The sequence below is a fragment of the Falco punctatus genome (genome assembly GCF_963210335.1).
Source record: "Falco punctatus genome assembly, chromosome: 2".
Taxonomy (NCBI): Eukaryota; Metazoa; Chordata; class Aves; order Falconiformes; family Falconidae; genus Falco; species Falco punctatus.
Window position 1 is genome coordinate 27,686,193 of NC_137581.1, and position 15,798 is coordinate 27,701,990.

The window sequence follows — 15,798 nt, forward strand, 5'->3', positions numbered from 1 at the left end:
TAACTTGCCTATGCATGGACAGTGGAAGCACAACTAAAGTACAAAACATTGAGACAGGCATCACCCTCTAAACGTGGGGGTGGTGATGGTTCTGGTTTTTTACTGAAATCTCCTTTCCATCATGATCTGCTAGAACTTCCTGACATATGCTGCAGAAATTAACGTGCAGCGTTGCCAGCTTTTTTCTACAGATAATTGTGGTCTTATATGGTTTTGATGCAAGCTACTGCTTACTACCATTACTACTAGCAAGCTCAGAAGGACCAGAAATTACTTTATTTGGTCTATTTCTGAATCATCAGCAGAAAGGCTGTATTGGCCAGGAATCATTCCCTGGAGTATGTCCCAAAGCAGAAGTACTGTACTGGCAATGGAAAGGAGTAACTCTTCAATACTCACTAACATATTTTTTCTGTCTGTGGTGAATAAATCTTAGCTGTATATATAACTGTAGAAGTGCTCAGACATTTCATTTTTTCCTCAAAAGAGGGGCTTTTTTTCGGTTAACTATCAATTTCTGAACAACATGTAAATCACCTAAATTATATACCCTGTTTCTGGATTTAACATAGAAGAACAGGTACTTTCAGAGTGATTCACATTCATCACAGGAAAATTTCCAAAATATCTTGGGTGAATTACAGTATGGAATAACCTATCCATTTATATTGCTCTGTGGATCTGTTTTAATGATGGAGACTAGGCAACAAAGATCAATATATATGCTGGATGATGTCTAATCCTAAACGAGATTGAAGCACAGGCAACCTGCAGAAAACACAAGCTCATGTCACTTCTGTTGGGAGGAAGTCCTCCCAGAAACAATGATTAAAAAGGCTGGATAAAATTGTTGTTGTGAAACATTTTTAACTGCTTTCCTCCTCAGTTGAACTCAACCCTTTGAGCATTTTTGTTTCAATAAGAAACTGGAGCTCATTAGTAGTGATCTAGTGAAATCAATGGATGTTTTAATTGTTATGAATCACATGAGGTTTTGACAGTCCCAGCCCCACTTTTTGATCTCTTCAGTCCCACCACTAATCTTCAAGTCATGTTTTTGCCTCGAGAAATTAAATAAGTTTGGCTAACTGCCCTTTCCAGGCATCTGACAGATATTGGTATTTAGAACTGATTGAACACTATAGAAAAATTAACTGATTGGTTTTTCCTTCAAATTATAAGAAACAAATCTACTTAATTTTTTAAAATAACACTTTTAATTTAAAAAACAAAATTATTTTATTAAAGATATAGTAATATTTCAGGCACATAAAAGAAATGGTTTTAAAAAAGATTATTTAAAACGTATTTTTAAATGCCCATAGAAAAAGGAGAAAATCCACTTGGGGAGAAAAACTGTAGGAAATCTTTTTATGTAAAATATTTCAGCCAGTTCTAATTGCAATATTTGTATCTTTGCTTTTTCAGCAAAGTCTTGAATGTCCTGGAGTTATTTGGTACAATTTGCTATTAAGGAAACAGATACAATATATATTCTGTATATGTACATGAACATATACAGAAATATATATACTAATTGCCTCATTTACCTTCCTTTCTGATGATGGGCTGGACGTTGCTTTCAATTATATTAATTTCTGAAAGTATAGAAAATGGAATATAAAGTACATTCCATTTGTAGTTTCCTTATAGTAATGATCAGTTAGATTTGGTCTGGCCATTGATGTGGATAAAATCACAGATATTAATAGATGGAAAAGTAACTCAAAAGGTTTTAGAATACAGATCTTTGTTCTAGTTACTAAATGGTGGTGTATACAAGTCATCTGCAGGCAAACTCTGTTGGCGTGCTTTGCCTTTCTGCCTTATGAAACCCACTGGTCATGAAACCCATGATAATGCAAGCTACATAATAATAATGGCTCATACAATTCCCTGCATAAAGAATTGCACAATTCCCTGACACAAATTAAAATCTTGCCCTTTTCTTTTGATTAGGGAGCCAACCTGGTAAACAGAGGAAACCCTCTGACATTCAGAACTACTCTTACACTTGATAGAACATCATGGAGAGGACAAGTGTGGTGCCCTTGGAAGATGGAGTTGTTCCTCTATACCTAAGACAGACTCTAGTATTCATTGAACATCTCTGATAGATTGTTATTTGACTCATATCCATTCACTGGTAGAGAAGTCTTTACTGGTAGAGGTCCCAGCTTTCCTGTTCCTGCATTCAACTAAATGAACAGTTACAACTTCCCTCATGTCTGACATTGACCTTGTTTGCTTCAGTTTACAGACATCGCTTCTTGCACTACTCTCGCTGGCCATTGGAGATAGAATCATAGAATAACTCAAGTTGGAAGGAACCCATAAGGATCATCAAGTTTAACTTCCTTCTCCTCATGGGACTACCTAAAACTAAATCATATGACTAAGACTGTCCAGATGGTCCTTGAACTGTGGCAGGTTTGGTGCCATGACCACTTCCCTGGGGACCCTGTTCCAGTGACGAACCACCCTCTCAGTGAAGCATCTTTTCCTAAGCTTCAGTCTGAACTTCCACTGACACAGTTTCATCCCATTTCCTCCTGTCCTATCACTGGTCACCAGAGGGAGATCAGCACCTCCCCCTCCGTGGTTCCTGTTGAAGTTGTAGACTGCGATGAGGTCACCCCTCAGCCTTCTCTTCTTTAAGCTGGACAAACCAAGTGGCCTCAGCTGCTCCTTATAAATCTTGCCCTTGAAACCTTTCACCACCTTGGATGTCCTCTTCTGGACAGACTCAAATAGTTTGATGTCCTTCTTGTATTGAGGTGCCCAAAACTGCACACTATACCCAAGGTGGGGCCACACCAGTGCAGAGTGGGACAATCGCCTATCTTGACTGGCCAGCTAAACTGTGTTTGATGCACCCCAGGAAACACTTGGCCCTTTTGGCTGCCAGGGCACACTGTTGACTCATATTCAACTTGCCATCAGAATAGATAATTGCATTTTTTGTTCCAAGAGTCTTTTAACTTTAGTGCATCCATTTTCTGTTTTCAAAGGTCTAATGTGATGGTTTCCATTTCTACAGAGAAATGTGAGTAGATCCTATAGAAATTTTATCATGTACCTAAATTCAAAACTCAAACCCCAAAGCTTCAGGAGGACCTTTGTCTTCTAACAGTTTGTTTCAACAGTTCCACTTTTTATTCAGAAACTAAATGCAAACCCTGAAAAAGGCTGCAAAAGAACAAGTTATTCCTTTTTTACATTTACTTCTTAAAAGGAAAATGGTCAGAACAACTGCCTCTCTTGCAAGCATCATATTTGCACATATGGGAAACAAGTGGAACACGTGCACTCTGTCCCTCTAGAAACATCTATGAAAAAGAAAGCATCTCATTGCAGAGTTTGGTCAATGCTACATCTTGAAGAGTCAGCACAGTACAATGTTACATCTTGGAGAGAGAGACAGTACAAGTCTGTTATGCACCAAGCACTGAACCTTGGCTAAAACCTGGAAAACAATATTTTCCATATGTATCTTGCCTACCCCAAAGAGTTTGAACAGCTTACTTCAGGGTTACTTTCCTGTCAAACGTCTGGAAAGGAAAGAAAATGCATACAGTAGCATAACTGCCAGAAACATTCTAATTTGAGTCTTACTCTTCCTGTGATTCATTGGCACATCTTACTTTCCCAGAATTCTCTTTCTTTTTAATTGAAAAAAAAAAGATCTACAATTCAAGATTGAAATTGGCAAGATTTAAAAAGCAATCTCAAACCCATCTGGATGTATTTAGAATGAACTTACTGTAAAACGTCAGTGGAATCTCTTTGAAGGTACTGTCACGAACAAACTATAAATACAAAAAAGTAATTTTAAAATTTAAAAGCAAGTATACTTGGCTTCTAGTTTCCTAATGAATGGGGGTGGGATTCTCTGCTTCATTGATGTAAAAGTTAAGCTATACTATTTGTCAAGGTCTTTTCATTCATTGTTGAGGGAGAATATAATCTCAAGAGGTTAGCTGAGATAGATAAGAGCGCCTGTTTTTCTCCACAGGCTATTGAGGCTGGTGGTTTTAATGCCATAGCATTAATTTTTTTTTTTTACTCAATATTTCCTTCAAAGACAAATTGCCTCAAGGATTTAGAAGTGATTTATTTTGCTGGAGTGATAAAGTGTACTTGAAACAAAGAGCAGATTTGGGCCAGTTCACACTGGAGTTATCCAAATACAAATATTCTACAGATATGTGGTGTTAAAAACATACATTCTAACTATTGAGTGCAGTGTATCACTCATTTTTATATTTGTAACTGGGAGCTATTTAATATGTTGTCTGCTGAAGAAACATAGGGACCAGAGAATCACTTACGAATTATAATGTACATGATTTCACAGATCCTGCCAAAAAGATGAAGGGATAATTATTTAAAGAGTACCTTAATTTGAATGTACTTAATCAACTTCTTCAGGATTGTAAGCAACTGATCATTTCCAACAGGCAGATCTGGCAAAAGAAATAGGCATATAAGAGGAAACATACATCTGTGTTCGTTTTAATTCCATTTACAGTGATCAGGAGATGTATGTGTGCACTTATACCACTGGAAAAGATAGCCTACAGCATCTTGTCTTCCACGTATTTAACTTTCACAGAATTTCAGAGTTGCCATGGTTTCAAGCAAGGCTCTTACATAAAACAGTAGTGAGGTAAATTTGCTGTTTCTTTTTCCACATATGAATTGTCTTTTTACAGGAATTAACATTTTTAAGTTATTGCACCTGCATAACTTGTAAATAGATTCAGAAGAGTGTGTATAAATTACATGAACTAATACTCACCTGCTGGATATAGGAGTTTATCAATAACATGAATGACACCATTGGTTGCCATGAGATCAGATTCTCTTGACTTCAGTTCATTAACCAGAAGAGTATCATTTACCTGGGATAGGATGAAAAGAGACCACAAGTTATTAGGGACATTAAAAAATATCCCCAAACCTTAATATAGCATTCATAGAAATGCAGCCCACTCTGCAACATGGATAGACGTGAAATGTCAAATCCCTGTTACAAGACTGTAATAAAGAGACTTTTTTTTTCAACACGTAACTGTTTTCAAGTAGAGTTTCCCTCCTTGGATGGTTTTAAGAATGTTTGTCACCTCAGGCTCAAAGCCACTTCCAATGAATACTCCTTGTGTCAAGTGGTAAAGAAGAATATTCCTGAGAGCATTTTTGTCTCCTATTTAAAAAGAAAAGTAGAATTAAAAATTAAATGGTAATGTATAATTCTTTCTGGAAATTTTAAGGGTTCACACAGACTTGAGCCAGAACTAGGCACAGTATGAACGAAACTATCATGAGCACATACAATATAGTCTCTTAAGATGATGATAAAGGGGAAAAAACAACCACATGACAAAAAGGTTCTTAGAACATAAACATAGACATTATGAGAACTTTCAAGCAAAAGAACAGAAAAGGAGTCAGCATTTTCTTATTTTTCTATATTATTTTCTCTTATTTGCTTGCACGTCTAATCAGATTTTTTGCCCTTTTCTTAACTATGCTCCACAAAGCATTCACAAACACAATGATTTCAGGACCACTAAGCAGTGAGCAATATGAAATTTCACCAAGCTACTAGACAAACTCCAGCCTTAACATAGCTGCAATTAAAGGTAACCATAGCTAACAATGAATATAATTTTTCTCTTGTGGTAACATGCTTTTGAGATGACTGGGGATAACTCACAACTCTTTATATACACACGTCTTTTCCCATCTGGGGAAGGAGGGAGTTGATATTTACTTCAGGCAGAAAAGAAGTCTTTTAGAGTGCTGTTTTTCTCTGTTCTTACAGAGACCAGATGCAGCTTGGAGAAGTTGGGAAAAGGGAAAACCCTCTATTCTAGGGATGTTTCTCATATTTCAAAGTTTGACATTTTTATTTAGGAAGAAAAGAAAAAACCGTCAACATTTCCAAAATTGTCTTAAATGGAAATGGATTCTGGAGCCCAAGTTGGTGTCCTGAGAAGGCTGTCTGGTGCTCTGGGTCCATGGAGATTCAGTCATAGGATAGGCTGTAGGAATACCCATAATCTCCCCAGGAGGCAGGGTACCAAGCAGAGCAGTTTTGAAATACATGTGCCATTACGTGGAATATTGACTGTTCTGTTACAAGTTTCATGTTAACATTACATGCTGATGTTGATTGTTAATAGGACTTTCAGCCTTGATGAAACTGCAGTGGAAATACTGTCTGGTTATGTTTTTCCTGGTATGTTTTTCAGTGAACATTTTCCTTTTTCTGCTTTTTGCTTTGATCACTTATTTTACTGGAATTCACTTTACTACTGAAATGAAATTAAACGCTCTTTTTCTTCCTACTAAAATCAGCACTCAGATTTTGTGACTGGACCATTCACAAACAGCATCAAGTTATATACAAAGCCTAAGCATGACCATTCAAAAGCTGTTTTCACAAACTGCTTACCTTTGTTTTCTGCCACAATGGTTACTGACTACAATAATCTTTGTTTTCTGCCTGTCTTACAAATAAAGTATTTCTTTATAGTCCTTCAAAATTTACACATTCTAAGGTTTAATTTTTATGGTGAAATCAACATAATGCCTTTAAAGAAAGCCGAGACAGAATTCCAGAAAGTAATCTCTGCTTACAAGAATCTCACTTACAAGACAAGAAATGGACTTTCTGCTGCAAAAGGATAGGGAGGTAGACTAAAATCTCATCTACCAAGGAAAGTAAGTAGAAACTGAGTCAGAATCATAGGAAAAACTAGAACATAAAGCCCCTTGAAAAGCAGAATGGCATATAAGTGTATTTTTAATTATAGAAATATTCCAAAATACCATGGCACTTGGCTACAAAGTCAAGTTGTGAACCAAAGATAAAAATAATAGATTTGATAAACTCAATCTTAGTTAGTAACTATATAGTCCAATAAAAACAGAATAATAGCATTTATCAAGTTACTTCACAGCCTTGAGACAAGCTTAAATTCATTATGTAGCTATCTAACATTAGTCATTTAGGCTATCTGCTAATTCACTGTTAGTCACTAGAGACACACTACACTAGAAGGTAATTTATATGACTATTGTAATTTTAAATGGCTGAAGAGATAATTCAAAATCATAGTGACTCATTAGTGGGTTAAAGGCTGTATAGAACTGGGATTTCTGCTTATCAGTGCTCTGAGCTGGACTCTTTGAAGTTCATTAAGGTTTCATGTGATTCGACTTCATCTCTTCAAACTTTGATCTGAAAAGTTCAGGAACAGAAAATGTGACTGACCTTCTGGATGTGGGATTCAAGGCAACCACTCCTGCACTTGCGAATCTGGCATGGGTCTATTACTCTCAAATATACTAAAAATATCTATAGTGCTGTGGCCACAGTCTACCCCTCTAGTGGGAAATTCTGTAGGAAATTTAAAGTATTCACTGTGCATTTCTTAACTTATGGAAATGAAGCATGACATTAAAGAAATTACTTTTAAATCTTGTGAAAAATCTACATAATTCCAGAGTTGAAAAGTGTAAGATAGAAAGAAATTACATAAACTGGCATTTAGCGATATATATTCAATATTTAACTTGTAGTGCACAGGTAATATCAGAGATCACTGGGTGGAGGCAGAAAGCAGAAAGTAAAGGAAAGATAGGAAAGTCAATACTACATAGTTTTTAATGCAATGGTCACAAACAGAAAAGAAATCTGATAGGAAAGTCTTTTCAATTTAAAAATGTTTATAGCAAGGTTTAGTGATGAAAAATTGAAGCTAATTAAACGAATGCAGATTTTTAACTTTGAAGATAATTACACCTTGGAATAATACCTTAAGGATTGAAATTTAATTTTAAATTCAGGTTGGATGCATATTTCCAAAAAGATATTTCCTCTAGACCCCAAGAAAGAATTAATTTAGGGAGGTCCTATGACCTGCTCTATGCAAAAGGTAAACTGTTTTATCAGATAGCTTTTGTGTACAAAGTGCACTAGCCACTTTTCCTATAGATCATACATTTGCTTGTATTTCTAGTTTTCTTATGGTACTTACTTATCAATATATCCTTATCGTCATCAGTCAAACCTTTAAAGGCATCGTTAGTTGGAACAAAGAGAGTCCATTCTCCAGGCCGTGACAGAACATCATCTAAATCTGCAGCTTTCACCAGACTGAGGAAAATGCTGTTTACAATAGACAGACAAACCACAAATATATTCTGTTGAAATGTGGTAACTATACTCGGATCCAGGTGCTTTTTTCCCTCATGTTTTCTGATAGTGCATCAATCTTCAAGCACTGTCATTATTTCCCAGAAATAGACAGTGGAGGAGGGGAATGAGAAAAAAGAAGACAATTTTAAGAGTAGCAAACTGAGGAAAATGGATTTGAGAAAAATATTAGAAGCCTGGATGAGAGCAGAATTCATCAAATAACCCCCCCACACACACACACACATCAAAGAGATGAAGCGGGGGGGTGCCAAGGGTTGTTGCTGTCTCTAGGAGTATTGAGATACTTGCAGGAAGGGAACAGAAATATGTACTGGAAGGGTATGCAATCATGTTGCACCCATATAGAATTGTACTGATTAATTAAACCTCCAGGCTCTGCGGCATTTATAGTTCTGAATGTATCATGCAATCCTGCTAGTCCTCATACTCCTCTCATTCTGGCGTTTTACTGACTCCTATGTGCTGCAAACAGCCATTCTAGCATAAAGTCTAGGAACTCTTTCAGCACACAGCTGGAGGAGAATGATTTTATTTTTTCTTTCCTACCCCCTCTTCTTTTTTTTTTTTTTAAGAGGTGGAAGTAATAATCCCTTCCCTGCCCTCCCTGCCCCCCAAAATCCAGCAACGCACAGTCCACAAGTCCATTTCTCAGACTTGCTGTGTCATACACATAATTACACCTTGTAGGAAAGTCTCAGTGCTGTCAAAACTGCTACTCACCTAAAACGTTTATCATTTCTCAGCATTTCATGCAATGTCTTTTCTGCTGGATTGATGATCTGTCTGAAGATGTGAATAAAACCATTCCTTCCTTCTTTACTTCCTCTGACCATGCATGAATTTTCAATACATACAGCCTGATTAAAAGAGAAACAAGTGGAGCTATTCACACAATGATAATCACTTATATATATTTGATAATATTGGATGGATGCACACTTCCCAACAGGCTCCTAAATTTAAAAATTTTATTCATATGTACTTCCTACAGTGAAATCGTGTATTCTTGACAGGCAATAGCTTGAGAAAGCAAAAGCAGCAAAATTTGGACTAAGTTTATATGGTGTAAACATTTCCAAACAAATTTCCCTTGAGAATGTTCTTAATTAGTTCTAAAAAATAGCTTTAAAAATTTGTTGCTATTGGAGTGTCAAATCTGGAATCCTGTTTCCTTTTCCTGAAAAGTCTTCCATGCAACCAAAGTTTCCATCAATAAAGATATTTATTTTTATTGTTTTCCTAGCTTAAGGGCTTGAAAATTGTTGCTAGATAGTCATAGCAGTAAATGTTGGAGGTTTCATTCAACTTCGCCTTCTATTCTGTCATGATTTTCCATTCTCATGGTTGGGATATGTGTTGTTAGAAAGCCCCATTCACTTACTGTGCGATACACAAAGACTCTAAGCACTTTTCCTCCAATTGTCTCCAGCTCTTGTCCATTGTACAGTTCATTGAGCCCAACTTTCACTTTTACAATGTGATTCTGCAGGATCGTTTTAAGAAGGCGTTGATCCATCCTTAAGGTGTCATCTACAAAGCCATTTAAACATTAATATATAATGATTTATATAGTGAATTGTCATTTAAGTAAGGTTAACTGTGAATGCTATATTAAAAGACCACGGAAATACTGACTCTTTCTTTGAAATGCTTGAGCTAAGGTTTGTACTTTCTTCTGTGTACACAGAAAATGAATTGTTAAGGGGTTTCTGCAAACTTGTCATTCCTTAAATTCAGTCATTAACTCTTGACATAGCTCTGATCAATTAATATAAATAATATGGCTAATGATTTATATGCGGGCCTGCTCCATCTTCTGTATTACTGCTGAAGTTCTTATTACAACTTTTCCTTTATGTATGTGCACCTTAAAACCTTTCCAAACGCACTTCTGTGGTGATGAGTCACCACTCACATTCTTGGGGGAAGGGCAGGATGCCCGTGTGGTCACTTATTCAAATATGTAAACACCTTTTTTTTTATAGTATATTTGTATGAGTTTTTCTTTGCTTTAATGTACTGGAAAATACCAAACTTCTTGTATAAATTTTTTGCAAATACATAAATTGTGAATTTAATGATTAAGGGAACTGGCAGTTCATTAATATCTTTCCTTTCCCACAATCTGTCTGTGCATGCATATTTTCTACCTTATTTTAGTGATACTATTTCCATTAACAAACGGTAACACTAAAAATAAGTTGTGCAACCTGGTAGTTAGGCTTGTTTTGTCTTTCTGCATGGTATGTATTTTGAAAGCATGAAGTATCTCTGTTTCTCTAGGTCTCTTTCCTTGGGACTTAGAACAAGTACTGGGGCTTATTTGGAAAACTATCAGGGTAGCAAATATTCTTGCTTATTTTGACATTCAAAGCATAATCTTTTAAGGCTACTAACCTGAGAAAGCACCATTCAGAGGTGCCAGGAGAGTGTATTGGCCTTCTGGTCTTAGAGAAGATGCCAGTCCTAGCTGTGCTACCAGGTCTGTAAAAGTAGTCTGCTGGGCACCCCCAAGCTCAATGACTTGCTTGGCTGCAAATAAAGGAATAGGAAAAGGTATTTTAACACACAGTTTATTCCTTTTCCTGATTTGGATTCTCATGCTTATCCATACCAATATAACAAGTAATTTAGGTAAGATCATAGAAAACATCTTCAGTGTAAGATTTTCATACACATCACTGACCAGAATCAGGAATTAGCACTTCATCAATGAGATGGATAACACCATTGCTTGTCACAATATCTTTGCGTTTCACCATCTTCACTCCATTCACAGTCAGACTTTCACCATCACAACCAACTTCAACTGTGTTTCCTTCCAAGGTTTCATAGACAGCTCCACCTGTGATGGCTTCAGAGCACTGGAGAGTATTTAAGATATGGAACTTCACGAGAGCTGTGAGAAAAGAGCAGGAAATTCATATATAGGTGTTTGGACACATATATTCATATATATACATCTATAATATTCAAATATAGGTGTGGAATAAATTATTACATTATTACATTTACACTATTTTCAATAGCTTACTAGCTTATCCATTGTATTTGCTTATTTACATTCATAGATACTTTGTTGGAAGTTATTTATATGAGAATTGATACTGTAGGCCTTTAAACAATATCTATGGTAAAAAATCTTTGGCATCCCTTGCATTATGAAAATATACCGGTTATGCTGCGATCTCTGTGTAACAGAGTATATAACTGGGTGACTGAGCATGATATGCTCCAAATGAACCTGTGAGTACAAAACTTTATAGGCTATGCAATGTCGACTCCAGATTTATTTTTTGTTATGCCTTACTATACAAGTAAGATTCAGTGTACTCTGTGGGTACCAAAATAATCAGCCAAAACCTCCTGAAGATAAAGTGGGAAAAAAATAACCAAACCAAAAAACACACCACAACAAAAATGTCATGTTTTTTCAGGATTCTATTTTTAGTTATTGTCTCACTTTAAAATTAGTCCAGACTCCTCTTTTCATCATTCTCCATTGAGATACTGCACAGTGACTTAATCGGGCTACAATGAAATGACGGAGAACTCGTTTAGTGCAGTGGAACTCATAAATCAGCCTTCCATTTCTAAGTGGTCCATTGCTTTACTGTCCACATAACAGACTGATTCAGCTATTAGTTTTATTGTAGTTCTTAGAAGAATAAGTGTGCTGACTGTTACAGTTTGTCAGAATACATAGTATAAATTCAGTTCAACTTGCAGGGCAGAACTTGCCTTTTAGAAGAACGTGTCTTTTTTGTATGAAAAAACTGTTCATAAGAAAGCTATGGAAGAATTCCACATTCAGATATCCCTGCATTGCTAGAGACAGGAATCTCTATCAGAGCTATGCAGCTGAACTCTTAAAAACATTGATGTACCTATATTTTCAGTTTCTTTTCAACTGTTTTGGAAATTAAGTTTTCAGTGACTTTGAATCTTTAGTAAGTGGAAAAATCAGACAGAAGAAATAATTCTTCCTTTATATATGAGAGTAGAGGTGCTCAACTTCAGTCACTAGGATAATGTAGTTTTTATCTTCTGATCCACTCACCTGTATTTCTCATTTGCAAAAAATGTTACATACCTTCAGAAGCCACCTTGTCACCCATGATCCTTTCTAAAACTCCCCTTGGAAGTCGTTCAAAAGCTTCATTAGTAGGAGCAAAGAGTGTGTAATGACCAGGCTTTCCAAGAATATCCAAGACATCTGATGTGATGGCAGCAGCCTAGAAAATAAATTTGTTTTAATATTGGTTGTTTAAAATATTACCAGAATACATTGTCTAGTTTCACCTAATGACCACAGGTACTAGACTGAGATCAGTGTTACAGAAAGATGAAAAAATGAATTGACAAAAAGTAATAGAAAGTTAATTTAGTGGGGAAAATGCATCTTGATACACTGAGTTAGCACCTTAATTTAGCACTTAAATTAAATAGCAATCAATACATTTGTGTAGGGGTGACAGCAGAGTACAGATTTTTATTATGGCCTAAATTTTTAAATGAAAAGTTTGAACATAGAGGTTTTAGCAAATTAGATGAAAGCAATAGTCTAGCAAACCTAATGATATGCCCCATAAATAATAAAAAATTATTACAGGTGTACGACTAATTTGTTTAAATACTAGGAGGAGTTTTTGAATCACAACAGGAGCCTGAGGGGTGGTCTCATTGCTCTGTGCAGCTTCCTGAGGAGGGGAAGTGGAGAGGAAGGTGCTGAGCTCTTCTCCCTGGTATCTAGTGCAGAGTGCATAGGAATGGTTCAAAGCTGCATCAGGGGAGGTTCAGGCTGGGCATTAGGAAAGCATGGCAAAACACTGGAACAGGCTTCCTAGAGAGGTGGTCAATGCCCCAAGCCTGTCAGTTTAAAAGACATTTGGACAATGTTCTAATACCATGCTTTATCTTCTGGTCAGCCTTGAATTGGTCAGGCAATCGTACTAGATGACCATCATAGGTCCCTTCCCACTGAACTATTCTATTCTATCTTAAGATTTGAGGCCAGGAAAATTTTTCTCCAGGTTTTTAATATGGTACACAGGCCTGGACATTAAAAAAGAAAAGTTAAACACAATTGATGAAAAATTCTCTACCTTCTTGTGATGAAGAGGTAAGCAGTCAGAACTAAATAAAACCCAATTCAATGTTTTTCTAAAAATGTAATTTCTCTCCTATTCCTTAAATAAATTTTCTTAAGTTGCTTATAAATCTCATCTGTACAACCTCACAGTTTGGGTGTTTCCATTATCAGATTAATCTTAAAAGTAAATACTATAACAATATGTATTTCTTTGGCAGCTACAGCCTGTGCTCATTAGAATCGAATTCTGAAGAAAAAGAACTATGCAGGAAAAGTAATCAAAGATGTTGTGAGAATATATGATGCTTTAAAGGGTTATATGATAGAATATGCCAATATAAATTATGAACAGATTTGCCAGAAGAACATATGTAAAACTGAACACATGTGGAATTGACTAAAAAATTTGCTGAGTTAAATTTGAAATACTATTAGCTCAATGTAAGACAGAAAGATAAAGTACATGTGAGAAATTCGCAATCTGGAATATGCAAATAACCATCCTCAAAGTAATGTCATATTAGTCTTAGGACTGATTTTGCTTAATGGTTTCATTAGCACATTATCTTTTGGGGCCAAAGTCATCAAAGCAGTATGAAGTGCGAAAGCATACACACAGGAATTAGCAAGTATATGTGTTATAAACAGGGGCTTACATCCTTTGAAAAGTCAGAAAGTTAAGTGCAATGTGATGCAACTGAAAAAAAACCCAAGCATGATGATAGCATGTATCCTGGAAACCAGTAAGATTTTTTTCAAGCAGAGTTAGGGAGGTATGCAAATTAATATAATAGGAATAGGTAAAACCTTATCTAGGATTAAGTGATAACGTCTGCTTAAAGTTCACAGAAGTTAAATCCAAATAGAAGAGATATAACAAAGATTACACAGGAAAAAATGAAATAGATAGGGCTTCTTTTTCAGCTGGAGACTAGAAATGCTTGGTTTTCATATTAATTTTTTTAAGGGGTTTAAATGATGAGGTTGCCTATAACTGTCATGGGCTTGATTTAAAGGATTCAGAGGATCTTTTCCACCTTTATGCCGCTGCATTCAATTTTTTTTTATTATTATTTTTTGAGGACATGGAAGAGGGAAAAGAATAAAAGCTATCTGCAAAACTATGTTTGGTTTTTTTTATTTTTAATATGTGCAAGCATGAAATCCCATTACACTAAGCAGATACATTCTCCAGAAAGAGAAATTAGAAAATTGGACAGAAAAATATCTACTTCCTCTCTGCAAGAAAAATCCTTCCTACACATTATCTACTGGTGTTCTGAAAGTTGTTGTTAGTTAGGTTCTGGAATTTGTTTGGGTTTTTTAAATTTTTCTATTGTCCATTGAAATTATTCATATTTATCTAGCACCAGACACTGTAACTTACGTTCACACATTTCATTACCTTTGTACTTGAAGGGAAGACACTTTTCCATGTAGAGGGACACATCCTATCCTATTGACATAATCTTCTCTGGTCCACAAAAGATCAGAAGCAGACTCCCTATGTAAAATATCCTTTGCTTTTTTATATAGCTAGTCTTGCAATATTAACTGGAGTTCTTAACTTTATTTCTGTCTCTTACTGAACTAATCCTTCTTACTTCCAGGTATCATACACATATGGGGGGAGGGGTGGGAAACAAACACAAAAAAATAAAGGAAGCAAAAACATAAAAGACCTGAGAAGCATTTTTATTCTTGTCTTACTCTAAGAGATGAAAGATCATCCTCAACTTCAATGAAATCTTGAACGGTATTTCCAACAGCGGTCAGGACACGATCAATGACATGAACAACACCATTGGTAGCAATCTGGTTGCCATGGATGATCCTGGCACAGTTAACGGTAACAACCTAGATTTGAAGAATCAAGTAGTAGAAGATTAAGCATTAATTTTATTATAAACTTGGAATTTGATTCTTACAGATTGGCAATTCATGTACTGTATATTATATATTCACTATTGTTCTTTCAGTTTTTTGTTTTTTTTAAGTAAAACCTAAGATTTGAAAGGCAAACTAAGCTTCTGGAAAGCTAGTAGCAGATTTATTCAGGTTACTCTGATTTCATATTCATGTTTTATTTCTTATTGCAATTATTCAGATTTGTTTTCCCTATCTGGTTAATTTGGTGATTGTATCAGTTTTTACTGATGTAAACTGTATCCAACATAAACATTTAGATGCACTTAAGGCAAGAAAGATGAGTGACTTAACAGGGACACTTATAACATTTATAAAAATGAAGGGTTTTTTCCAACCAAACACTGAATGTGTGTTCCCTACAATCTTAAATGCTTCTACTGTGCATCCAATTCAAATAAGAGATCTGATTTAATATTATTTTGTAAACACATGAAGATTAATAGTAGATTTTGCTCTCAGAATTGTTATGATCCTTTTTGGCCACAGAAGGCTTAGTCTTTTAGGAAGAGTTTGAACTTTGATTTCTAAACAGCAAACAGCACATGTT

General features: G+C 35.7%; 1 protein-coding gene across 8 annotated transcripts in view; it reads right to left on the reverse strand.

Moving 5' to 3' along the window:
- POSTN (periostin) overlaps window positions 1-15,798 on the reverse strand; it is a 67,014-nt gene that overhangs the window by 11,007 nt on the left and 40,209 nt on the right. For 4 of the 8 annotated variants that reach the window (XM_080377169.1, XM_080377171.1, XM_080377168.1 and 1 more), the window contains exons 6-17: window positions 15,033-15,179; window positions 12,324-12,465; window positions 10,917-11,129; window positions 10,628-10,762; window positions 9,612-9,760; window positions 8,951-9,087; window positions 8,049-8,179; window positions 5,076-5,206; window positions 4,802-4,904; window positions 4,399-4,466; window positions 3,764-3,809; window positions 1,551-1,598 (exon numbers count right to left, since the gene is read on the reverse strand). In XM_080377169.1, coding sequence (XP_080233295.1) covers window positions 1,551-1,598; window positions 3,764-3,809; window positions 4,399-4,466; window positions 4,802-4,904; window positions 5,076-5,206; window positions 8,049-8,179; window positions 8,951-9,087; window positions 9,612-9,760; window positions 10,628-10,762; window positions 10,917-11,129; window positions 12,324-12,465; window positions 15,033-15,179 — 1,450 coding nt within the window. The remainder of the gene's footprint in view (window positions 1-1,550; window positions 1,599-3,763; window positions 3,810-4,398; window positions 4,467-4,801; window positions 4,905-5,075; window positions 5,207-8,048; window positions 8,180-8,950; window positions 9,088-9,611; window positions 9,761-10,627; window positions 10,763-10,916; window positions 11,130-12,323; window positions 12,466-15,032; window positions 15,180-15,798) is intronic. The other 4 variants (XM_080377173.1, XM_080377172.1, XM_080377170.1 and 1 more) reach the window with 1 other exon arrangement.